This window comes from Acomys russatus, chromosome 26 (assembly GCF_903995435.1).
Source record: "Acomys russatus chromosome 26, mAcoRus1.1, whole genome shotgun sequence".
Classification (NCBI taxonomy): Eukaryota; Metazoa; Chordata; class Mammalia; order Rodentia; family Muridae; genus Acomys; species Acomys russatus.
In genome coordinates, this window is record NC_067162.1 from 50,909,013 (window position 1) to 50,926,573 (window position 17,561).

General features: G+C 49.7%; 2 protein-coding genes and 1 long non-coding RNA gene across 5 annotated transcripts in view; 1 reads left to right on the forward strand and 2 right to left on the reverse strand.

Annotated features, from left to right (window-relative positions):
• The first annotated feature begins 1,381 nt into the window (after positions 1-1,381).
• On the forward strand, positions 1,382-4,883 carry LOC127209113 (cytochrome c oxidase assembly factor 6 homolog). Its single transcript, XM_051168680.1, has 2 exons — positions 1,382-1,584; positions 4,735-4,883. Exons 1-2 carry the CDS (start codon positions 1,441-1,443, stop codon positions 4,828-4,830), a joined length of 240 nt encoding a protein of 79 aa, XP_051024637.1. The 5' UTR covers positions 1,382-1,440; the 3' UTR covers positions 4,831-4,883.
• A 2,405-nt stretch (positions 4,884-7,288) lies between these two features.
• Tarbp1 (TAR (HIV-1) RNA binding protein 1) overlaps positions 7,289-17,561 on the reverse strand; it is a 46,291-nt gene continuing 36,018 nt past the window's right edge. Inside the window, exons 24-30 of the mRNA XM_051168573.1 lie at positions 15,359-15,555; positions 12,567-12,648; positions 10,675-10,846; positions 9,086-9,277; positions 8,836-8,960; positions 8,421-8,557; positions 7,289-7,722 (exon numbers count right to left, since the gene is read on the reverse strand). Coding sequence (XP_051024530.1) covers positions 7,554-7,722; positions 8,421-8,557; positions 8,836-8,960; positions 9,086-9,277; positions 10,675-10,846; positions 12,567-12,648; positions 15,359-15,555 — 1,074 coding nt within the window. The 3' untranslated portion in view covers positions 7,289-7,553. The remainder of the gene's footprint in view (positions 7,723-8,420; positions 8,558-8,835; positions 8,961-9,085; positions 9,278-10,674; positions 10,847-12,566; positions 12,649-15,358; positions 15,556-17,561) is intronic.
• LOC127209034 (uncharacterized) lies at positions 16,364-16,911 on the reverse strand. 3 transcript variants are annotated; one of them, XR_007833181.1, is made up of 4 exons: positions 16,764-16,911; positions 16,678-16,720; positions 16,592-16,634; positions 16,364-16,506 (listed from the first exon to the last, which is right to left on the reverse strand). It is a non-coding gene; the product is annotated as an uncharacterized LOC127209034 (long non-coding RNA). The 3 variants fall into 3 exon arrangements; XR_007833180.1 differs by lacking the exon at positions 16,678-16,720; XR_007833182.1 differs by lacking the exon at positions 16,592-16,634.

A 17,561-nucleotide genomic window follows, 5' to 3' on the forward strand; every position in this document is an offset into this window, starting at 1 on the left:
TGTTTTCGGACATTGGGAGTTTTTTTGTAACTAGTACAAGTTACACTTAGCAAGAATACAGGCAGAATTGAATAAAAGTCGGTAGGAACTCTCTGGGGGAACTGTCTGGAATTCGTAGAAAGATTTTTAGTCCAGGTTTGAACTGCTTACTAGCACTATCATCCCCCTAGAAACACTTTCCTAGCCTTACTTGCTCTCAGCTCTTTATAAGACCCTCTAACTTTCTTGTCAGCCACAGTGCTAACTTTCATTACTGAAACTGCTATTACTAATTTCTCTCGCCAGGTGTTAGTTGGTTTTATTTTTCAAGAAGCGCAACTTGACTTTGCTTTTCAGTGTGTGTTGGTGAGTTGCTCCCCAGGACCCTGACAGAAGCAAATTTCTGTCTTGCTGTTTACCACAGTGTGAATGCTGCATCATGTCCAGTTTCAAGCCACCAGTGATTTCTCGATCATGGTGTCAGGAAAGGGGAGTACGGATGGCTGCGGCTGGGTGTGGACACCATCACTTGTTTCTGGTTTCATTCGTGGCTTCTCTTGATGCACTTATCTGGTATATGTTCATACTTAACCATAGAGATAAAAAAGATAACTAAATCTTTAAAATATATTTCTACTTTCAACTTCTCTAAGGCTGTCTCATCCTTTTTATAGCCATCAGTCCTATGTACATGATGCTCTATCTTTTTATAAACTAGCGTTGGGATGTATGTCCCGTGTTTTGGCTGTGTTTAGACTCACAGCGTCACCCTGAAAACCTGCACATGCTCAACTTGGGCCTGCACAGGGGCACCAAGTGTGCAGCGGTATACTGCAGCTACCGCAGTGTGCAGCCGGCTCTCCTGGACTGCTTGCGGCACGTAGCTCTAATACCACAAGGGGCTGGAGCAGACAGCACCAGAGCACAGCTGGGCTGACTGCCCTTCACCCATGACTCTGTTCATGTATGTATCAAGCACGCCTCTCAAAACATCCCAGGCAGGCCTTCTCATCCCAGAGGTAAGTACAAGGAGCAACTTCGTGGGCAGCTTCACTGGGAGCCCGCGCTCTCTGCCTAGCTGCCTCCTCCTCCACACCATAGGATGTGGCACCAGCTCGGTCACCTTGGCCAACTCTCAGCCGCTCATCTCTGCCTACAGGCAGCACCTGCTGAGGCCGGAAGTTACCGTCCAGGAAAAGGCCGCGGCCGGAAGTCCCGCCCTTCCAGGTTGCAAACAGCACGGAAGTCCCACCCTTCCGGGTTGCGAACGGGGCGGAAGTCCCGCCCTTCAGCGTTTCGGCTCAGATGGGTCAGCCCGCGGCCGGCTGTTTCGCCGCGCGCCGCACAGGAACCGAACTCCGTGCCGCGCCGTCCCACGTGGGCTGACCCCGGGACGCCGTGCGTGACCGGAAGTCGCCGGTCACGTCGATCCCCGGCGTGTGTCCCCCACGCCCCCCAGGAATGGCAGCCCCGTCCATGAAGGAAAGGCAGGCGTGCTGGGGCGCGCGCGACCTGTACTGGCGGTGTCTCGACGACAACGCGGAGGACGCGGCCCGGTGCCAGCAGCTGAGGAGCTCGTTCGAGGCCAGCTGCCCCCAGCAGTGGGTAAGTCCCTGCGCTTCACCCTCGCCCGCCTCGGGGTGGGTGTTTGAGGGACAAGGTCACGGATGAGGTCACGCGTTGGAAATCGCCCGTTAGTTGGCACTACCGGGGAAGATGACAGTGCGCTGCCAGATTCTGGAGAAGGGATGTGGGCAGGAAGGTCCTGTGACTTGTACGGCGTCCATAGCCTCTCGCAGCCCCTTCCTTCTTAGCCTCGTCACAACCTAGCAGCCTGGCTCCTCCAGGACCAGTTCTTTGCGCTCTTCACCTTGTCCCGACCTCTGCCAACTCGTATAAACACCGAGAGGTGTGTCCGAAGACACACTCGTGTGTGATAGGGTGGGGAGGAAATGGGGGCTCGTGGGAATGCGTTCCGAGAGAAACACTGGGTTTTATTTGCTAGGATTTTTTTATTCAGTCTTGGGAGGTCTTGCATTCAGTCATGCAGCGGGAGGCGTGCATCGGAGACACGTTTGTCCATGTTCAAGCCACCGTAGTAGTAGAGGGGATTTGAACTAAGGCTCTGAAGTTTGTTTACTCTGATCTATGTCAATCCCTTGAGAAAGATGTGGGTATGTGCGTCCGGGGCCGGGCCGAGGACTGCCAGGGCTCTGGTTGAGCGGTGTGTTCACAGAAACAGGTCCAGGAGGAAAACACCCCGAGAGTTGCTGAGTTCTGGACAGGTTGTTAACACCAGAATACTGCTCTCACTTCGAGGGTTAGTCTCTTGTAGCCAAGTATGAGTGGCTGGCTTGGGAGCAAGATTGGAGGTTTCCCTAAATACCGTGTGGCCAAAGCTTTGTAGGAATAGAAAAAGTCCCCAGTCTCAATACAATTTTCAAATACATCAGTGGAAACATCTGGTAAGTTTGTTACAGCAAAGCAAGAAAGGCTGTTGTCTGATGACATCGTTAGCATTTTGGTGGGTGGGAGCTGTGGTCTGTTAAAACATTACAAAAGGCTTCACCTGTCACCAGGGTGTTAGGTCAGGCCTGCAGCACTCTGTCAGTATGGTGGTAGAAGGTTCCCCGTTGAAGCTGGGATGGAATCAATGCTTCTAAATGTAAATGCAGCAGATTCCCAACATGTCACTGTTGACTCTGTTTCTTAGCAATTAAACTTTATTATGCAACCCAACTAGCTTATACAAGAAGGAAAAAGGTTAAAGGGACAAAAGAGTGAACCTTCCGGTAGCCGGTCCACGGCACGGGTCCTTAGATGTCTCTCTGGCCTGCGTGCTGATACAGCTTGTCCGCTGCCCCTGCACGCTCTCTCTGCAGCCGACTTTGGTATTATTTCTTCCCCAACTCCTTCAGTCATGTGGGAAGGACTGGCTCCTTCTCCCGGTGCGGGTCCATTAGAAAGACAATAGTCCAGGTGGGGTTCCCAGGTCTGCTTCCTGAATTCCAGACCCAGGATGGCTCCACTCAGTCTGTCACAAGGTATTCATGGGGTGCCTCAAGGGTAAAGCTCGCCAAGACTGCTCCCACCTGTGACAAAGCTTACTCCTTCCCACATGTCACCATAATGAATTTGCCACAAAATGTGACAGACATTGTAAGCTTTTTAATCTGATATCCTTTCTATAACACCCATTCTAGTGACTGCCAGGGATAGATCTCAAGGCTGACCATGAGATTTAAGAATACCTTGTCAGAGGGACGGAGGCCATCAAGCCAAAGGGGACTTAGGGGAAGGGTGGGGCCTCAGATGAAGTAGTGTTCTGACAGCCTCAGGTATATACGAACAGGTCTTCACCAGCTCTGGACTGAGGTCCTCTTTTTCCATGAAGTTAAAGACTGAACATTGTGTTCAGGACCGATGTGTGATTCTGTCACCTTGGGCTTGTTGTGCCCGTCTCTCTATTATCCCAAAAATCACCAGGAGTCGAAACCAATGCAAAGACACGAGGATCTTTATTTACAGCTCAAGCCAACATAGTGGTATAGGTCTCACACCCCCACACCCCCACACCCCACCCCGCCCTTAAAGCAGGGGTCCCCGCTTGGCAATCGCCTATTGGTTGAGATACATAAGGGGGATCTTGTGTTTTAAAAGTGATAGGTTAATCACAAGGCTCTGGACTAATTTGTTCTCTCTGGGGGCAGGAGTGGGGGGTAGGGTATCTGACCTCGGATTTTGGTTGGAATGTCCTGTCCCATGCTGATTGGCTGTTGCTAGGGGATTAGCATAGGGGCTATGTGAGCTTAGTCAGTAACTGGGGGACCCTTTGGTCTGCCTTCCGAGTGACCATATCTCCGGTGGGCAGGGAAGGAGTGTGGCAAGGTCAGCCCTCCCTGCAGCTGTTCCCAGGCCTTTAAGCCTGTTTCTTAAAATCTTGCCTCAGTGACCCTGAGATAGAGATTTTAATTCTTTTTGGTCTCTCAGGCTGTCCCTCTGTGAAGATGCCTTTGTTACTCTGGGCAGGAGAGTGTTAACACTTTCCTTGATGGACCTTTAAGGAACAAGTTGGTCTGTCTGTCTGCTATGCTAGAGACTAGGGTGTCTCAGTGAACAAGAAGCAGTATTCAGGCAGGGGGGTCCATTAAGACGCACACCCTGAGGCTTTTAACAAAAGCAATGTGTCCTAGTGTAAATGTGAGGTGTCCTGCATTTGCCCTCTATGCAGACCTGCTGGGCTACAGGGGCTGGGGCAGTGTCACGGCTGCCACATTTTCCTTGGATTTGATTTATATTTTTAGAATATTACCTTACCAAGATCCTAAGACTTTTCAAATGCCCCATGAAGAGAGGATGCTATGAATAAAAATTAAGTCTTTAATAATTTGTGAATATTTAGTCATGTGTCTCCCCAGATGTGTGTTTCTAGATAGGACAGTCTTGATAAAAATGCCAGGACTGATAAGTGACCAATGCACTATAACCAACCATTGTAAATCTGAAAGAATCCTGACCCAGAAGGCTCCTGTGTGCATCCGACTGTTAGTTCCCAGGAGGCTCCTGTGTGCATCCGACTGTTAGTTCCCAGGAGGGTTGAGCACTGCACAGGTGCTCTCGCTGCAAGGGTGGAGACTCGGGGTTCCTGGATATAAACCACCCCGCTTCTGTACCATTGACACCGGGTGTCAGATCTGTGCTTCTGCTTGCCTAAGCTGAGTAATCTGCTCTGACGTCAGGCCTTTATCTCAATAGATAAAATACTTTGACAAAAGAAGAGACTACTTAAAATTCAAGGAAAAATTTGAAGCCGGAGAGATCCAGCCTTCACGGTCAACTGAAAATTCCTAGGCTCTGTCTGGACTCCACGTGGGTGGAAATCATTCCTCTGGACTTTGGTAAATGCTTTGCTGACCCAAGGACTGCAGTGCACATCAGTTCTGTCCTCTGTGAACAGTTACTAAAATGGTCACAGAAGAGAAGAGCTCATCATTCAAACTGTGAGGACTGAATGGCATGAGGTGTGCTGCTTTAATTTAGTGAGCGATCTATTTTAAGGAAAAATGTAATACAATTATTACATAAAAAGTTTTTATAAAAATACATTGTTTATCTTCGTTTCCCTCTTTGGAATAAAAGCTGAAGAGTAGGCCAACATAGTTGCACTTGATATAAATAAAAATCAAGATAGGTTGTCGCATGTTTCTGGCAGTTAGGTTAGCATTTTAATACAGAAACTACACAGTGAAGTTGGAAGGAGTGTAAGTAATCAGTGGGTTATAACAAAATGTCTGTCAGGTGTCCTCAGTGATCAGGGCCTGGGTTGCTACCCTCATTCAGTTAGACTAAGAAAAAATATATAGATTGGGAAGGGAAAACTGTCTATTCCAAGATGATTAAGAACATGCCCAAGTGAAGAGATGGCTCAGTGATTCCACAGGTCTTGGGTTCAATTCCCAGCACCCACATGGTGTCTCAAAATCATCAATAATGTGATCTGATGCCTCTGGCCTGCAGGTGAGGATGCAAATAGAGGCAGTCAATACCTTAAACAAATTTAAATAAAAGAACATGCCTAAGGATGGGTTCCCAAAGTGAAGCAATAACTCACAAACTTGGCAGACAATACTTATAAATCACATTTCTTAAAAAACTTGTGTGCAAAATAAAACCAAATGATTCTGTTTAAAACATGGGCAAATTGTATGAATATGTTTCTCAACAGAAAATGCAACAGAAAACAGATACCTGAAAAGAGCCTCCATATCATTAAATAGAATTGAAACTAATGCCAAACTGTCGTGTCAGTAGATGCCTGTTGGAGTGGCTTAAGAGACAGTCAGTACCAAGTGATGGTATCAGGGCACTCACTGATACTGCAAATAGGAAAGCTCTCTGCAGAGGTTTGCAGAGTCAGACATGCTGACCTTTGACCCACCAGCCCCACTGAAGCAAACCTACAGTATTAATCACTAAAACGAGATGCCCGTGGCAGGAATAGCTCCTATGTCCCTATGATGTTTGGACCCCCAACATGAGCAAACACCTAGATGAGCTGTGAATGCATCCTGCTGCCCGGAAGCAGCCAGGGTGACCATGTGGGCATCTGTATGACGTGGTTGTGTGTGTGGAGATTTGTGTGGTGTGTTTGAAACCTGTGACTTTTACTCGCCTGGTGCAATTGTCATCTTGAATAAGTTCACCCTTTCCAGTTCTTTCTAAACTGTCTGTCTGGTTCAACTCCTCTCCTAGCTGACTGAACCCCTCTGCTTGGCCTCTAACTCTAGCAGTCTGTTCTGATCTTCTGGCTCCACAGTCTCTGGCTCATCTGTCTTCACTACGTCAGGCTTGTTCTCTGTAAAACACTCTCAGTAAAAGTTGCCTCCTCCCTGTTCTGGGGCAGCTCTCAGGTCGCCTCTTCCCTCTCAGTTCTCATGAGAGCCAGTGTGTCCTGTCTCTGACTCACCCTGTCAGATCCTTCTCTGATTTGACATCACTTTCAAACATGGCTGTTTCCTTCTTTAAACTAACTTTACCTACATTGTTTGAGATTAAAGGTGTGTGCTAAGGGATAATGTCTGCATTCCAGCCAGATCACACAGGCCTAAGTCTTTAGATATGATCCCCTCCCAGAGCAGCCATATTGCTGCATTAAAATTCCTCTACAGAAACTCTGTTGCAAATCAAAGCTTCAGAATAAAACTACAAAAATAAATAGGCAATGGACTCTGGAATTTGATAAGAAGTTCCTTGCTGGATGATAATGGTCATCATTAAATAATGCAATTATCTGAATGGAGAGCACTCACGGGCTTCAGCAGGGATTCACAGTAGTCGTCCAGCTGCACGGGAGTGATGGTTCGAGTCCTCAGAGACAGACTTCCAATCGCTATCAAAGCACAACTGTAAAGGTCAAATTTCATCTAAGCCTAACAAACAGTGATGACCCAACTTGTGGCTTCGGGAATGAAGCCTAACACTTGAGGATAAAGACCTTTATTTGTAGTCAGGCACAGTGGCGCACGCCTTTAATCCCAGCACTCCGGAGGCAGAGGCAGAGGCAGGCAGGTCTCTGTGAGTTCAAGGACAGCCTGGTCTACAAAGTGAGTCCAGGATAGCCAAGGCTACACAGAGAAACCCTGTCTCAAAAAAACAAAGAACTTTATTGGAGAGCTGATTGACATCTTGCCACATGTGTTTCCTTAATATCAGGAGAGGCTGCTGCTTCTCAAAACCTACCCTTTCCCTCACACAAACAGAAGGGTGTAGGTGCTCACAAGTACCAACTTCAGTTCTGCCACACTGTTAGCACAGCCACCCTGACAATGCCGGTTTCTCAGAAGAACATACCTTAAAATTCATTTTTTAAAATTCCACAATTTAAAAGGGTTAACTAAGTGGGGACAATATATAATGATATGCTTTAAGGCACATGAAAAGGTTTTGGCATTGATGTGCAAGGTTAGAGAGATGCGGGTAATTCCAGGACATCTCAGAAGGTTCTGCTAGCCCAGAAGGTTCTGTTCAAGACACCATCCATAGCACCATGAGAGACTACAGGTAAGGGCCAGCCTTTAGGATGGTGGCCCTGCACACCCGAGCAGCTGCTGCCTGGTGTACTCCCAGATGAGCAGCGCCCCACTCACATGCACATTTAGTGAGCGGATGATGCCCTGCTGTGGAATCTCCACACACACATCCAGCTGCTGGATCAGGTTGGCTGGGATCCCTTCCCGCTCATTTCTGCAAAAGAAAAGCAGAGCACCATTTCTGCAAAAGAAAAGCAGAGCACCAGCCAAGGGGCAGTACATGCAGTAAACTTCGAACCCCTACCCAGATCTAGCCAATGGACAGGACACTCTCCACAGTTGAGTGGAGAGTGGGGTCTGACTTTCACACGAACTCTGGTGCTTCATATTTGACCACGTCCCCTGGATGGAGAGACCTGGTGGCACTCAGAGGAAGGATAGCAGGCTACCAAGAAGAGACTTGATACCCTATGAGCATATACAGGGGGAGGAGGTCCCCCTCAGTCACAGTCATAGGGGAGGGGAGTAAGGGGAAAATGGGAGGGAGGGAGAGAGGAATGGGAGGATACAAGGGATGGGATAACCATTGAGATGTAATATGAATAAATTAATAAAATAAAAGATGTTAGTTTCCCTGTAAAAAAAGGGGGGGGGGGGGGCTTTCACTATTATCTTTTTAGTAGTCCTGAATGCTACTAAAGGAGACAGATTAAACGGATGAAGTCAACTTGGGTTCCAGGAAGTAAATACTGGCGTTGCAAAGACAGGCCTAATTCCATGTTTACTGGTAAACATCTCGGCCAGGTGAGATGAAGGAAAACCGAGGGGTACCCACAAATGCTATAAATCCACAGGGAGTTGAGTGACAGGAGTGTGGGTAGTCATAACAGACGGACCAGGGCATCGCCTCACCCCAGCAGCAGCAGAGACTTCTCAGGGAAGTGGTACTGGGCCAGGTCAGAGCTCTGTGTGGTCTGCTCCACACCGATGACAGTGTAGCCTTCCGCCTTTTTCTGCTGCAGATAATCCACCAGCTGGCATGGTCTCACCTTAGTGGCAGTTTTAGGAGAGTGGAATATGGAATCATCCCATTGTGAAATGAGAGTAGACAGAGCATTAAACTCAAACCCAACTTGTCAAAAGGGCTTTAAAGGGAAACCAACACCAAATGGCATTGGGAAAAATTCCCTCCGCATCACAGACTGCTGGCCAGTGGCTGAGGGGCTGCTACACTACTTCAGGGCACAGATAAAACCTCATGGAGCTGGCACTTAGCATGCTGGAACATTTTCACATACAGAATTTTAATAAGCGACTTTGCACCCACCTCCACCAGAGGGAGCCACTGCTCTGCAGAGACACTGAGGTGCTGGAACTGTCTGTCACGCACACACTGAAGACTGCCAACAACAAGCACTGCGGCCCCGAACACCTCACAGGTCCTGCACAGCCCTGCACAGAACAGCCTGTTGTTAACAAGAGTCTCCAGCATGTCAGACATCATGGCTCAAGGCTTCCCAATGACGCTTGCCTGGAGGGCGGTATGCAGCAGGCACATGAAGGGCAGACCGTGTTACCTCCTAAGTTGGTTGGCTTGTCGATGAGTGAGGCCACAACAATCAGTCTACTGACAGACTTTCCGAGCCTGCTGGCCCGATCCTGGAGCACAAGCTCCAGGTCCGACTCCAGAGCACTGTGTCCCCAGGGGATAATTTTTTTCTGGACATCAGCCCACTCTGATTGGCTGTCTGCTTCACCCAAAGTAGGACCTGAGAAGAAATCATAGTTCCTGCATTTAAATTAGCCTGAGCCAGCCTCTTTGATGAATTTTTAAATATTCTTTTTGTTAATGTGTGTGTATGGCCCGAGTGTATGTATATGCACTGTGGGCATGCGGTGCTCATGAAGACCAAAAGAGCACAGAACACCCTGGAGCTGGTGCCTCAGGTGGATGTGAGCCGCCTTCTGTGGGTCCTGAGAGTGGAGCCAGCACTCTGTGCTCAACGAAGGTCTCTCAGCCTTTCTGCACTCTGCTAGGCTGGATTCCTGGGGTTTTGCTGCCACTGTATGATCTGGTGTGTGCAGCCACTCACTGATAAGAACACAAGCACCTTGTCCACATCTTGCACACTGGGTGCTAGCAGTGAATTCCCATTGAATGGATGGATGAGTGGAAGCAAGGTAACCTTTCCAAAGACGGACCATAGAACCATCTCCACCTTTCCCAGAACTCTACCCAGACACAATGAATTTAAACCATTAATTTTAATTAAAGCTGGGTGGGACTGGAGTCTCCAGCTTTTAAAAAGTTACATTATTTATCAGGAGGCACGGGGCCATGCTTGTCATGGTGTGCGTATGGAAGTCAGATGACACGTGGGAGTTAGCTGTCTCCTACCATGAGGGTGAACTCAGGAAACCAGGCATGGCAGCAGGTATCCAGTGAGCTGTCTCATGAGCCCTGGTGGCTGCATTTTTAATAAGCTAAGTACTGCCTGGAGACATGGCGAGCTAAAAGAACAGCCAACAGTAGGAGCTAGCAGGTTGGAGAGTTGGGAAGGAAAATGGGGCAGCAGGAGACAGCAGAGGAAACATACAGAAGGGGCAGGTGTGGTGAGGGGAGGCCTCTGCTTAGATTTTAGGGACTCTGGCTTTGGGGACACAGTCATAGTGGTAGGCACAGTTAGGGGGAGCTGGGAGTCAAACAGGGAGGAGCCAACAGAATGAGGCCTCCACCACACTGCTGCTACGGTGAGCTTCCTGGATATGTTGAGCCACAGGCTTTTCGGGGACACCTGACTGGCACTGGAAAAGGGGGGAATACTGCTGTGGGGAAAGTGCAGAAAAGCTGCCTAAGCAGAGCCAGAAGGACCAGGATCCAGAGCTCTGCTCTCTGGTGAGGAGCAAGAGCATGACGCCATCTTTAGTCTGTGAAAAGCTTACCTTTCTAGAACAAATCACAGACACTGAACTCTAACGTTCCTCCCTAAAAAGGTAGCCAGCATTGTTATATAGAAAGATGAGCTGTCTGGAAGGCAAGTATTCAGTTAAAAGTCCCGGCCAGAGCCAAGCCACACGTTACCCCATCTCTAAGCAGAGGCAGAGACGCAGGTCAATGAAACACCTCACCAAGACCAAGTCTCAAACAGCAGTCATGCGCCCTCACCTCGGTCCTGCTGGGACCAGTCTCCTGGACTCAGGTCACCAAGTGCAGTCCCAGACAGGAACCACGGTGACCCCTCACTGGAAGGGATGTCTGTGAAGCAGGCAAACTTATCCAAGGCGATCCACTCCTCTTCAGTGACACCTGAGAGCCGTGGGAGCGTGTAAAATATGGTCTGAAAAGAGAATGGTAAAGTCTGTTATTGTCCTTAAAAGAAAAAGGAAAAAGCAAAACAAGCCAGGTTTTGTTAATGCTGGTGCTTCTCCCAAGCCTTCCTCGGCTCGCAGGCTCACAGGCCTGCAGCACATCTCTAGCTAAACTTCACCCTAGGACACTCAGGGGTTCACTCAGGGGCCCCCAAGAGCAGGCAGGGCCTCTCCTCCAGCACTTCTGACTACATGTGACACACTGTGCCTCCAAGGGCATTACCACTAAAGAGAAGTGGACACCTTAAGGCAGTGTCCTGACCACCAGACACTCACCATCCCGTGTCCGGTTCCACTGCAGACATCCAGACCCTGAATCCTGGCTCAACAATAAGTCCCTAAGTGACATGGGATGCGCCACGAAGGCTTTTCTCAGCCTCGGTTCCCTTATGTGTAAGGAGGTGGGAAACTGGTACCGAGGCCACAAGGCCACCTTTCTGTTCTTCCCTCTTGAAGAACTCTCAGCCACGGGAAAGGCATGTGAGAGAACCTCAAGCAACTGGCAACTGAAAGTGCAACGACAGATGATGTGCATGTCGTCGTGGGTGGCAAACACAGTCTGCTTCATGCTCACATGCCTGTGCCCGTCTAAACTGGTGCCATCCAGGGAAGTATGCCTATTCTGTGGGTCCTGTAAGCCCAGCTCCAAACACAAAGGCTCAGTTATGTCTGGTGGATCACAGCTCCCCAAGCTCCCTACACCACAGTCCACACACAGAGCTCTCGCTGCCGTACACACAGCACTCAGCCTGGTGTCACTCACAATGAACAAGATAGCAGCTCAAAGCAGGCCTGGCAGGCGTGAGAGGAAAAAGAAAGGACTGCTGCTCGGGGTGCCTGGGACAAGGCGGATGCGGTGCCAGAGAGCTGTCAGGAAGGCGCCCACAGAGGGCTCTGGGAGCTGAGGAACACCGACAAAACGCTGTATGCTACGTGAGAAATCCTAGCATGTTTTATCTCGATGAGAGCGATATTGGTAGTGTGACAGAAAACACAGCCATGTTTGGTTTAGCACATCTCACAACATAGAATGCCTTCAAGGACAGCTTTAAGCAGACCATGATAGCACTGGTTGCACAGTAGGGCTCCCAATATGGATCCTCCGAAGAAGTACCCAGCCAGATGTTCTTTCTTTAGTTAAGTAGGCAACAGGGCTGTAGCTGCAGTTGGAAGGCTTGAGGAAGGCTGATGCTCTTGGCAAATGTTAAGTTTACACACTGAAGTCATTTACAGTAACTATAGTTAGTAAGTACGTTTACAGTTCTTAAAGTTACACAAATACTCTGCTGCTGTCAGCAAAATGGAGTGCCATTTGCTGTACACTTCATTACCCAGAATAATTAACTGCCACTCACACGAGGTCTTTTTGTTCTTGCATTGATAACAGGCTTCAGCACAGGAAAGTCTCACCTGCACACACGTTCTCTCACTCACTTTCTTTTAGAAATCTGTTCTGATTTCTGTTTAGAGTTAAATATTCCAAGGTTTACAAGCCAGACACTGCCAGAGAAATAGAAAGTTAGATGACTAGCCAGTTGTCACTGCCGAGGAGCGGGCCGCAAGCACATTCACAGCTTTACAGGGTCGGGGGACAGAGGGAAAGCCTCATCACCACCCTGGACAGCTGGGGCAGGAGCGAGGCATTGGGACTGCGGACAGCAGAGCACCTACACTGCACCCGTGGCTTACCTCCAGACAGAAGTCCCTCAGGGGATGAAATGCTGAGAAGAAGAAATGGTCCTGGATGCGCTGCCAATTCTTCCTGGCGTTCCTAAGGGGGAGGAACAGTGAGTAAACGATTCTGGTATGGAGAAGTCAGAATAATCTTAAAGAGTTCTAACCCAGGTTCCAACATCAGTGTATATATATTCTAAGTCTGTGTCTGTCTGTCTGTCTGTCTCTGGGGTTGTGGTTTGAATGAGAAATGTCCCCTTAGCTCATGTATTTGGACACATAGTCCCCATCGGGTGGCACTGTTTGGGGAGGTCCAGGAGGCGTGGCCTTGCTGGAGGAAGTGTGTCCCTGGGCAGGCTTTGAGAGCTCATACCCCACCCTACTTCCAGTTCTGTTCATTTCCTGATGTGACCTCTCCACTTCCTGTTCCTGCTGCCATGCCTGCTGCTGCTGTCACACCTCAGCACGGTGAGCACTTGTCCTTGGAACCATAGGCCAAGACAAGCCTCCTTCTGTAAGTTGCATTTGGCCATGTTTATCAGTCACTAACAGGGCTGCTGGGGATTACTCCCTAGGGTCTCTTGTACACTAGGTGAAAACGCTACCTCCGAGCCCTACTCCAGCACTCAGTGTGCTTTTTAAACTGCCACTTACAGAGGTTCTCATCCGAGCTCTGCCCCAGCACTCGGTGTGCTTTTAAACTGATGTTTATAAAGGTTCTCACTTCTGTTTTCTGAGACAGTCTCAGGTTCATGAGGGCAGCCTTGACCCCTGTATCTGAGGAGAATCCTGAGCCCTTGGCTCCAGGACTGTAGACATGTGGGACCACACCTAGCCTGTTTGTTCTTCTCTTAAGCGAGGCACTGTGGTCTTCACCTACAATTTGAACGCTCCACAGACAGGCAGGAGCATTGCCAGAAGGATAACGTCAGCCTGAGCTGCATAGCCAAGACTCTGTATCAAAATAAAAGAACAAAACAACACAGTTTTGCTTTGTTGTTTGCAGAGCTGGGGCTTGAAGCCAGGCCTCGTCCCTTCCAGAGCGTGCTCTGCACTCAGCCCTCAGAGTTCTATATTCTGAAATGAAACTCAAAGATGAACAAACTATAAATAATGCTGTCAGAACCATACAAAAACCAGCTGAAGGAATAAACCTGAGTGTCAAACAAGTAGCCTAGGCTGGCCTCAAGCCGAACCAGAGACACCATCGCCTGCCAGCACTTGCAACCTCTGGGGTCCTGTGTGTCTGCCTGGCAGTGGGCCTTTTCTCCCAGAGAACAAATGTTAGGTAAGCTGTGGTTTTCACTCTGGAGGCACACAGTACAGCCCAGCAGTACCCAGCCACAAAACCCAACTGCACCACCAGTGAGCAAGACAAACCCAGCCAGCAGGCTGGAGAGGCAGAAGCAGCAAGGCAACAGTGTGTGACAGGATAAGACGCCTAGAACTGGGTCATCAGCCCAAACTGTGCAGCACTTTCAGGCTGCCAGACTTCCTACACCCTAAAGTGCCTGGTACCTCACATTCCTCACCGCCTGTGGCTTTAAAAATGAATGGCAGGAAGTATTTTAAATACTCCAAGTATCAGCCAGGCGTGGTGGCGCACACCTTTAATCCCAGCACTCAGGAGGCAGAGGCAGGCGGATCGCTGTGAGTTCGAGGCCAGCCTGGTCTACAAAGTGAGTCCAGGACAGCCAGGGCTACACAGAGAAACCCTGTCTCAAAAAACAAACAAACATTCCAATATCTAAACACAAAACATGAGTAATAGGTAATGTTACAGGTAACAAGTGTGCCACGTGTGTGTGTGTGTGTGTGTTAAACATGCTGCTGTGTAAGTTCCACCTCTGTCCCACTGCTGGTGCAGCCCAGCTGTATCGTTACATTGAGCCTGTCGTCTTCTCTCATACTCCGTCCTTGAGCCTGTCTGTTTACCCCTCACCAGCCTCAGATCTGAGTAAGCAGCTCCCCTCCCACTATGCAGGCTGCCTCGGACCTGCTTCCTACACAGGCAAGGCTCCAACTCTTTCCAGATCTCTGAACCCCTGACACCTCCAGTGTCCTGCCACCAAACTCCAATTCCCAAAGCCACTTCTCTTGTCCAGAAGTCTTTCTTACAAGTTCCTGCTCTTCTCTTGGAAATCTCAGATCATGTTAGGTAAAGGACTTCCCTAACCACAGGTAGAGGGTCTGTATCAGCCATGGTGCCCTCCTCCTCCTCTTCCTCATCATCATCATGGCCTCTGAGCCAATTGTTAGGGACTAGGGACAGCCCAGTGCTAAATAGTCAGCCATGATGTCACCACAGAAAGCAGTGCTCAGCTCGAAGTGGGCAGCAGAGGGGTGGGGTGGGGGTGAGGGGTGTGGGGGGCTGCTGGAGGTCAGTCCTGCCTCCTCCATGCTGCTTGCCTGCTGTGCCAGGAGCCGAGCTCAGAGTTCACAGGGCTCAAATAAAGGATGAGAAGCATAAAACTCCAATCTGGCCCAGAAGTGGTGGTGCATGCCTTTGATCTCAGCACTCGGGAGGCAGAGGCAGGTGGATCACTGAGTTGAAAGCCAGCCTGGTCTACAGAATGAGCTTCAGGACAGCTGAGGCTACAAAGAAACTCTGTCTAGAAAATCCAACCAAACAACCCCAACCTGGACTCACCAATCTATATATGGTAGCATCACCTGCCACATGGGGCTGACCAAGCCTTTCTGAGCCCTAGCACAGTGGGACAGAGACATGAAAGAGAGAAACAAGGCTGCTCCTCTCCTCTGTCCTCTGGACTCTGCTGGAAAGAAGAGCCACGAAGTGTCCTCACCCTGCTCCATGCATGTTTTCTGCCTGGCTGAGGCTGCACTCGATGACTGTGCTCCAGGCGTCACATTCTTCAAACTGTAGCACTTTACACAGATGCCAGGCCTTCTTGAGAGCCACCAGAGCATAGAGCCGAACGCTGAAGTTGTGACTCAGACACCACTGCAGGGCAACGGTGAGGGCTCGCTTCAGAACCAGCTTCTGCAAAGACAGGAAAAACAGCTTACGGGAGGACGAGGCAGCAAGAGTGTACGGAGGAGTGTAAGTGGAGGAAGAGCAGAGGGCGCTCCTGACCAGCTCGGGCAAGCTTTCAGCGGCCTGCCTGTGGGCTGCATCTTCCTCCCAGGGAAATGAGCTCAGCGGGACCCACAACTGTCTCCAGGAAAAGTCTCAGGGGCCCTCATCTTTCTAATGGCTGCAATATGTCCCTGTCTCCTTTAACCTAAGTTGACAAATATGACCCCACCTTATCACATGACCTAGTAAGGAAGTATCCTATAGGAACCCTACTTTTGGAGGACCTGAGGCACCCCCTCCCCCTTCCTCCATTGAGTGCTGAGCTCAGCTCCCTAGCAGCCACCTTGGGCCACACAGAAGCTCAGTTAAGAGGCGAGGAGGAGAAAGCCAGGCATGGGACACCTGAGGGGGAAGCAGGCTGACCAGGAGTGCAGGTCAGTCTGGGCCACAGGAGCCCTGTATTAAGAAACTGAACAAGGGTTGGAGAGATGGTTCAGAGGTTAAGACCACTGCCTGCTCTTCTAAAGGTCCTGAGTTCAATTCCTAGCAACGACATGATGGCTGACAACCATCCATAATGAGATCTGATGCCCTCTTCTGGCCTGCAGGTGTACATGCAGACAGCACTGTATACATAATAAATAAATACATCTTTAAAAGAAAAAAAAAAACTGAACAATAAGTCTGGAGAAGACTGGGTCTCTTGCTCAATCCTCCTCATGCCATCAGATGCTGCACCACTGCCCCTCCCTCCACAAGGTCGCTGAGAGCTGCACGAGGGGCTGCACCAGCTGTGAGCCCCACAGTCAGCTTCTACCAGCTGGACAGCAACCATGTCCACAGAATGGGCTGCCATGTGTATCAGTGCTTACCTGGACAATGCCACTGTCCCTGAGCAGGTGTATCAGTGCTTACCTGGACAATGCCACTGTCCCTGAGCAGATGTATCAGTGCTTACCTGGACAATGCCACTGTCCCTAAGCAGTGTATCAGTGCTTACCTGGACAATGCCACTGTCCCTGAGCAGGTGTATCAGTGCTTACCTGGACAATGCCACTGTCCCTGAGCAGATGTATCAGTGCTTACCTGGACAATGCCACTGTCCCTGAGCAGGTGTATCAGTGCTTACCTGGACAATGCCACTGTCCCTGAGCAGGTGTATCAGCGCTTACCTGGACAATGCCACTGTCCCTGAGCAGGTGTATCAGTGCTTACCTGGACAATGCCACTGTCCCTGAGCAGGTGTATCAGTGCTTACCTGGACAATGCCACTGTCCCTGAGCAGGTGTATCAGTGCTTACCTGGACAATGCCACTGTCCCTGAGCAGGTGTATCAGTGCTTACCTGGACAATGCCACTGTCCCTGAGCAGGTGTATCAGTGCTTACCTGGACAATGCCACTGTCCCTGAGCAGATGTATCAGTGCTTACCTGGACAATGCCACTGTCACCGAGCAGGACGAGCCGGGTGCAAGCAAACCTCTCATCCCTTCATCCAGCAGGCCATGAACACTTACCCAGGGCCACTGTCTTCCAATCACACACACACACACACGCACACACAGACACATGCGCGCGCACACACACATGCACAGATAGACACACACACGGCACATATAGACACCCCTGTGATAAGTAACTGCACAGATTGTGCTCATACTAAGGGAGAGTGAAAACTGAAAGAGGAAACAAAGAACTGGGCTTTGGGGTTCCACATGACTGCCCTTAAGTGTGTTAGCACCAACATTGGCTAAAGAATCTCTGTTGTGTGTGTATGTTAGGGGTGGGGGTGGACGGGGGGAAGCATGTGATGGCCCCTAAGTCTGTTTACATCAGTGTTGGCTAAAGAATCTCTGTTGGGGGGTGGGGGTGGGGTGGGGGATTAGGAGCCCATATCCCAGCTGAGGAGCTGTTGACAGTGATTACTTCTGAGGGAAGAAGACTCCGTTTTCCTTAAGGGTGTGGCCTCTT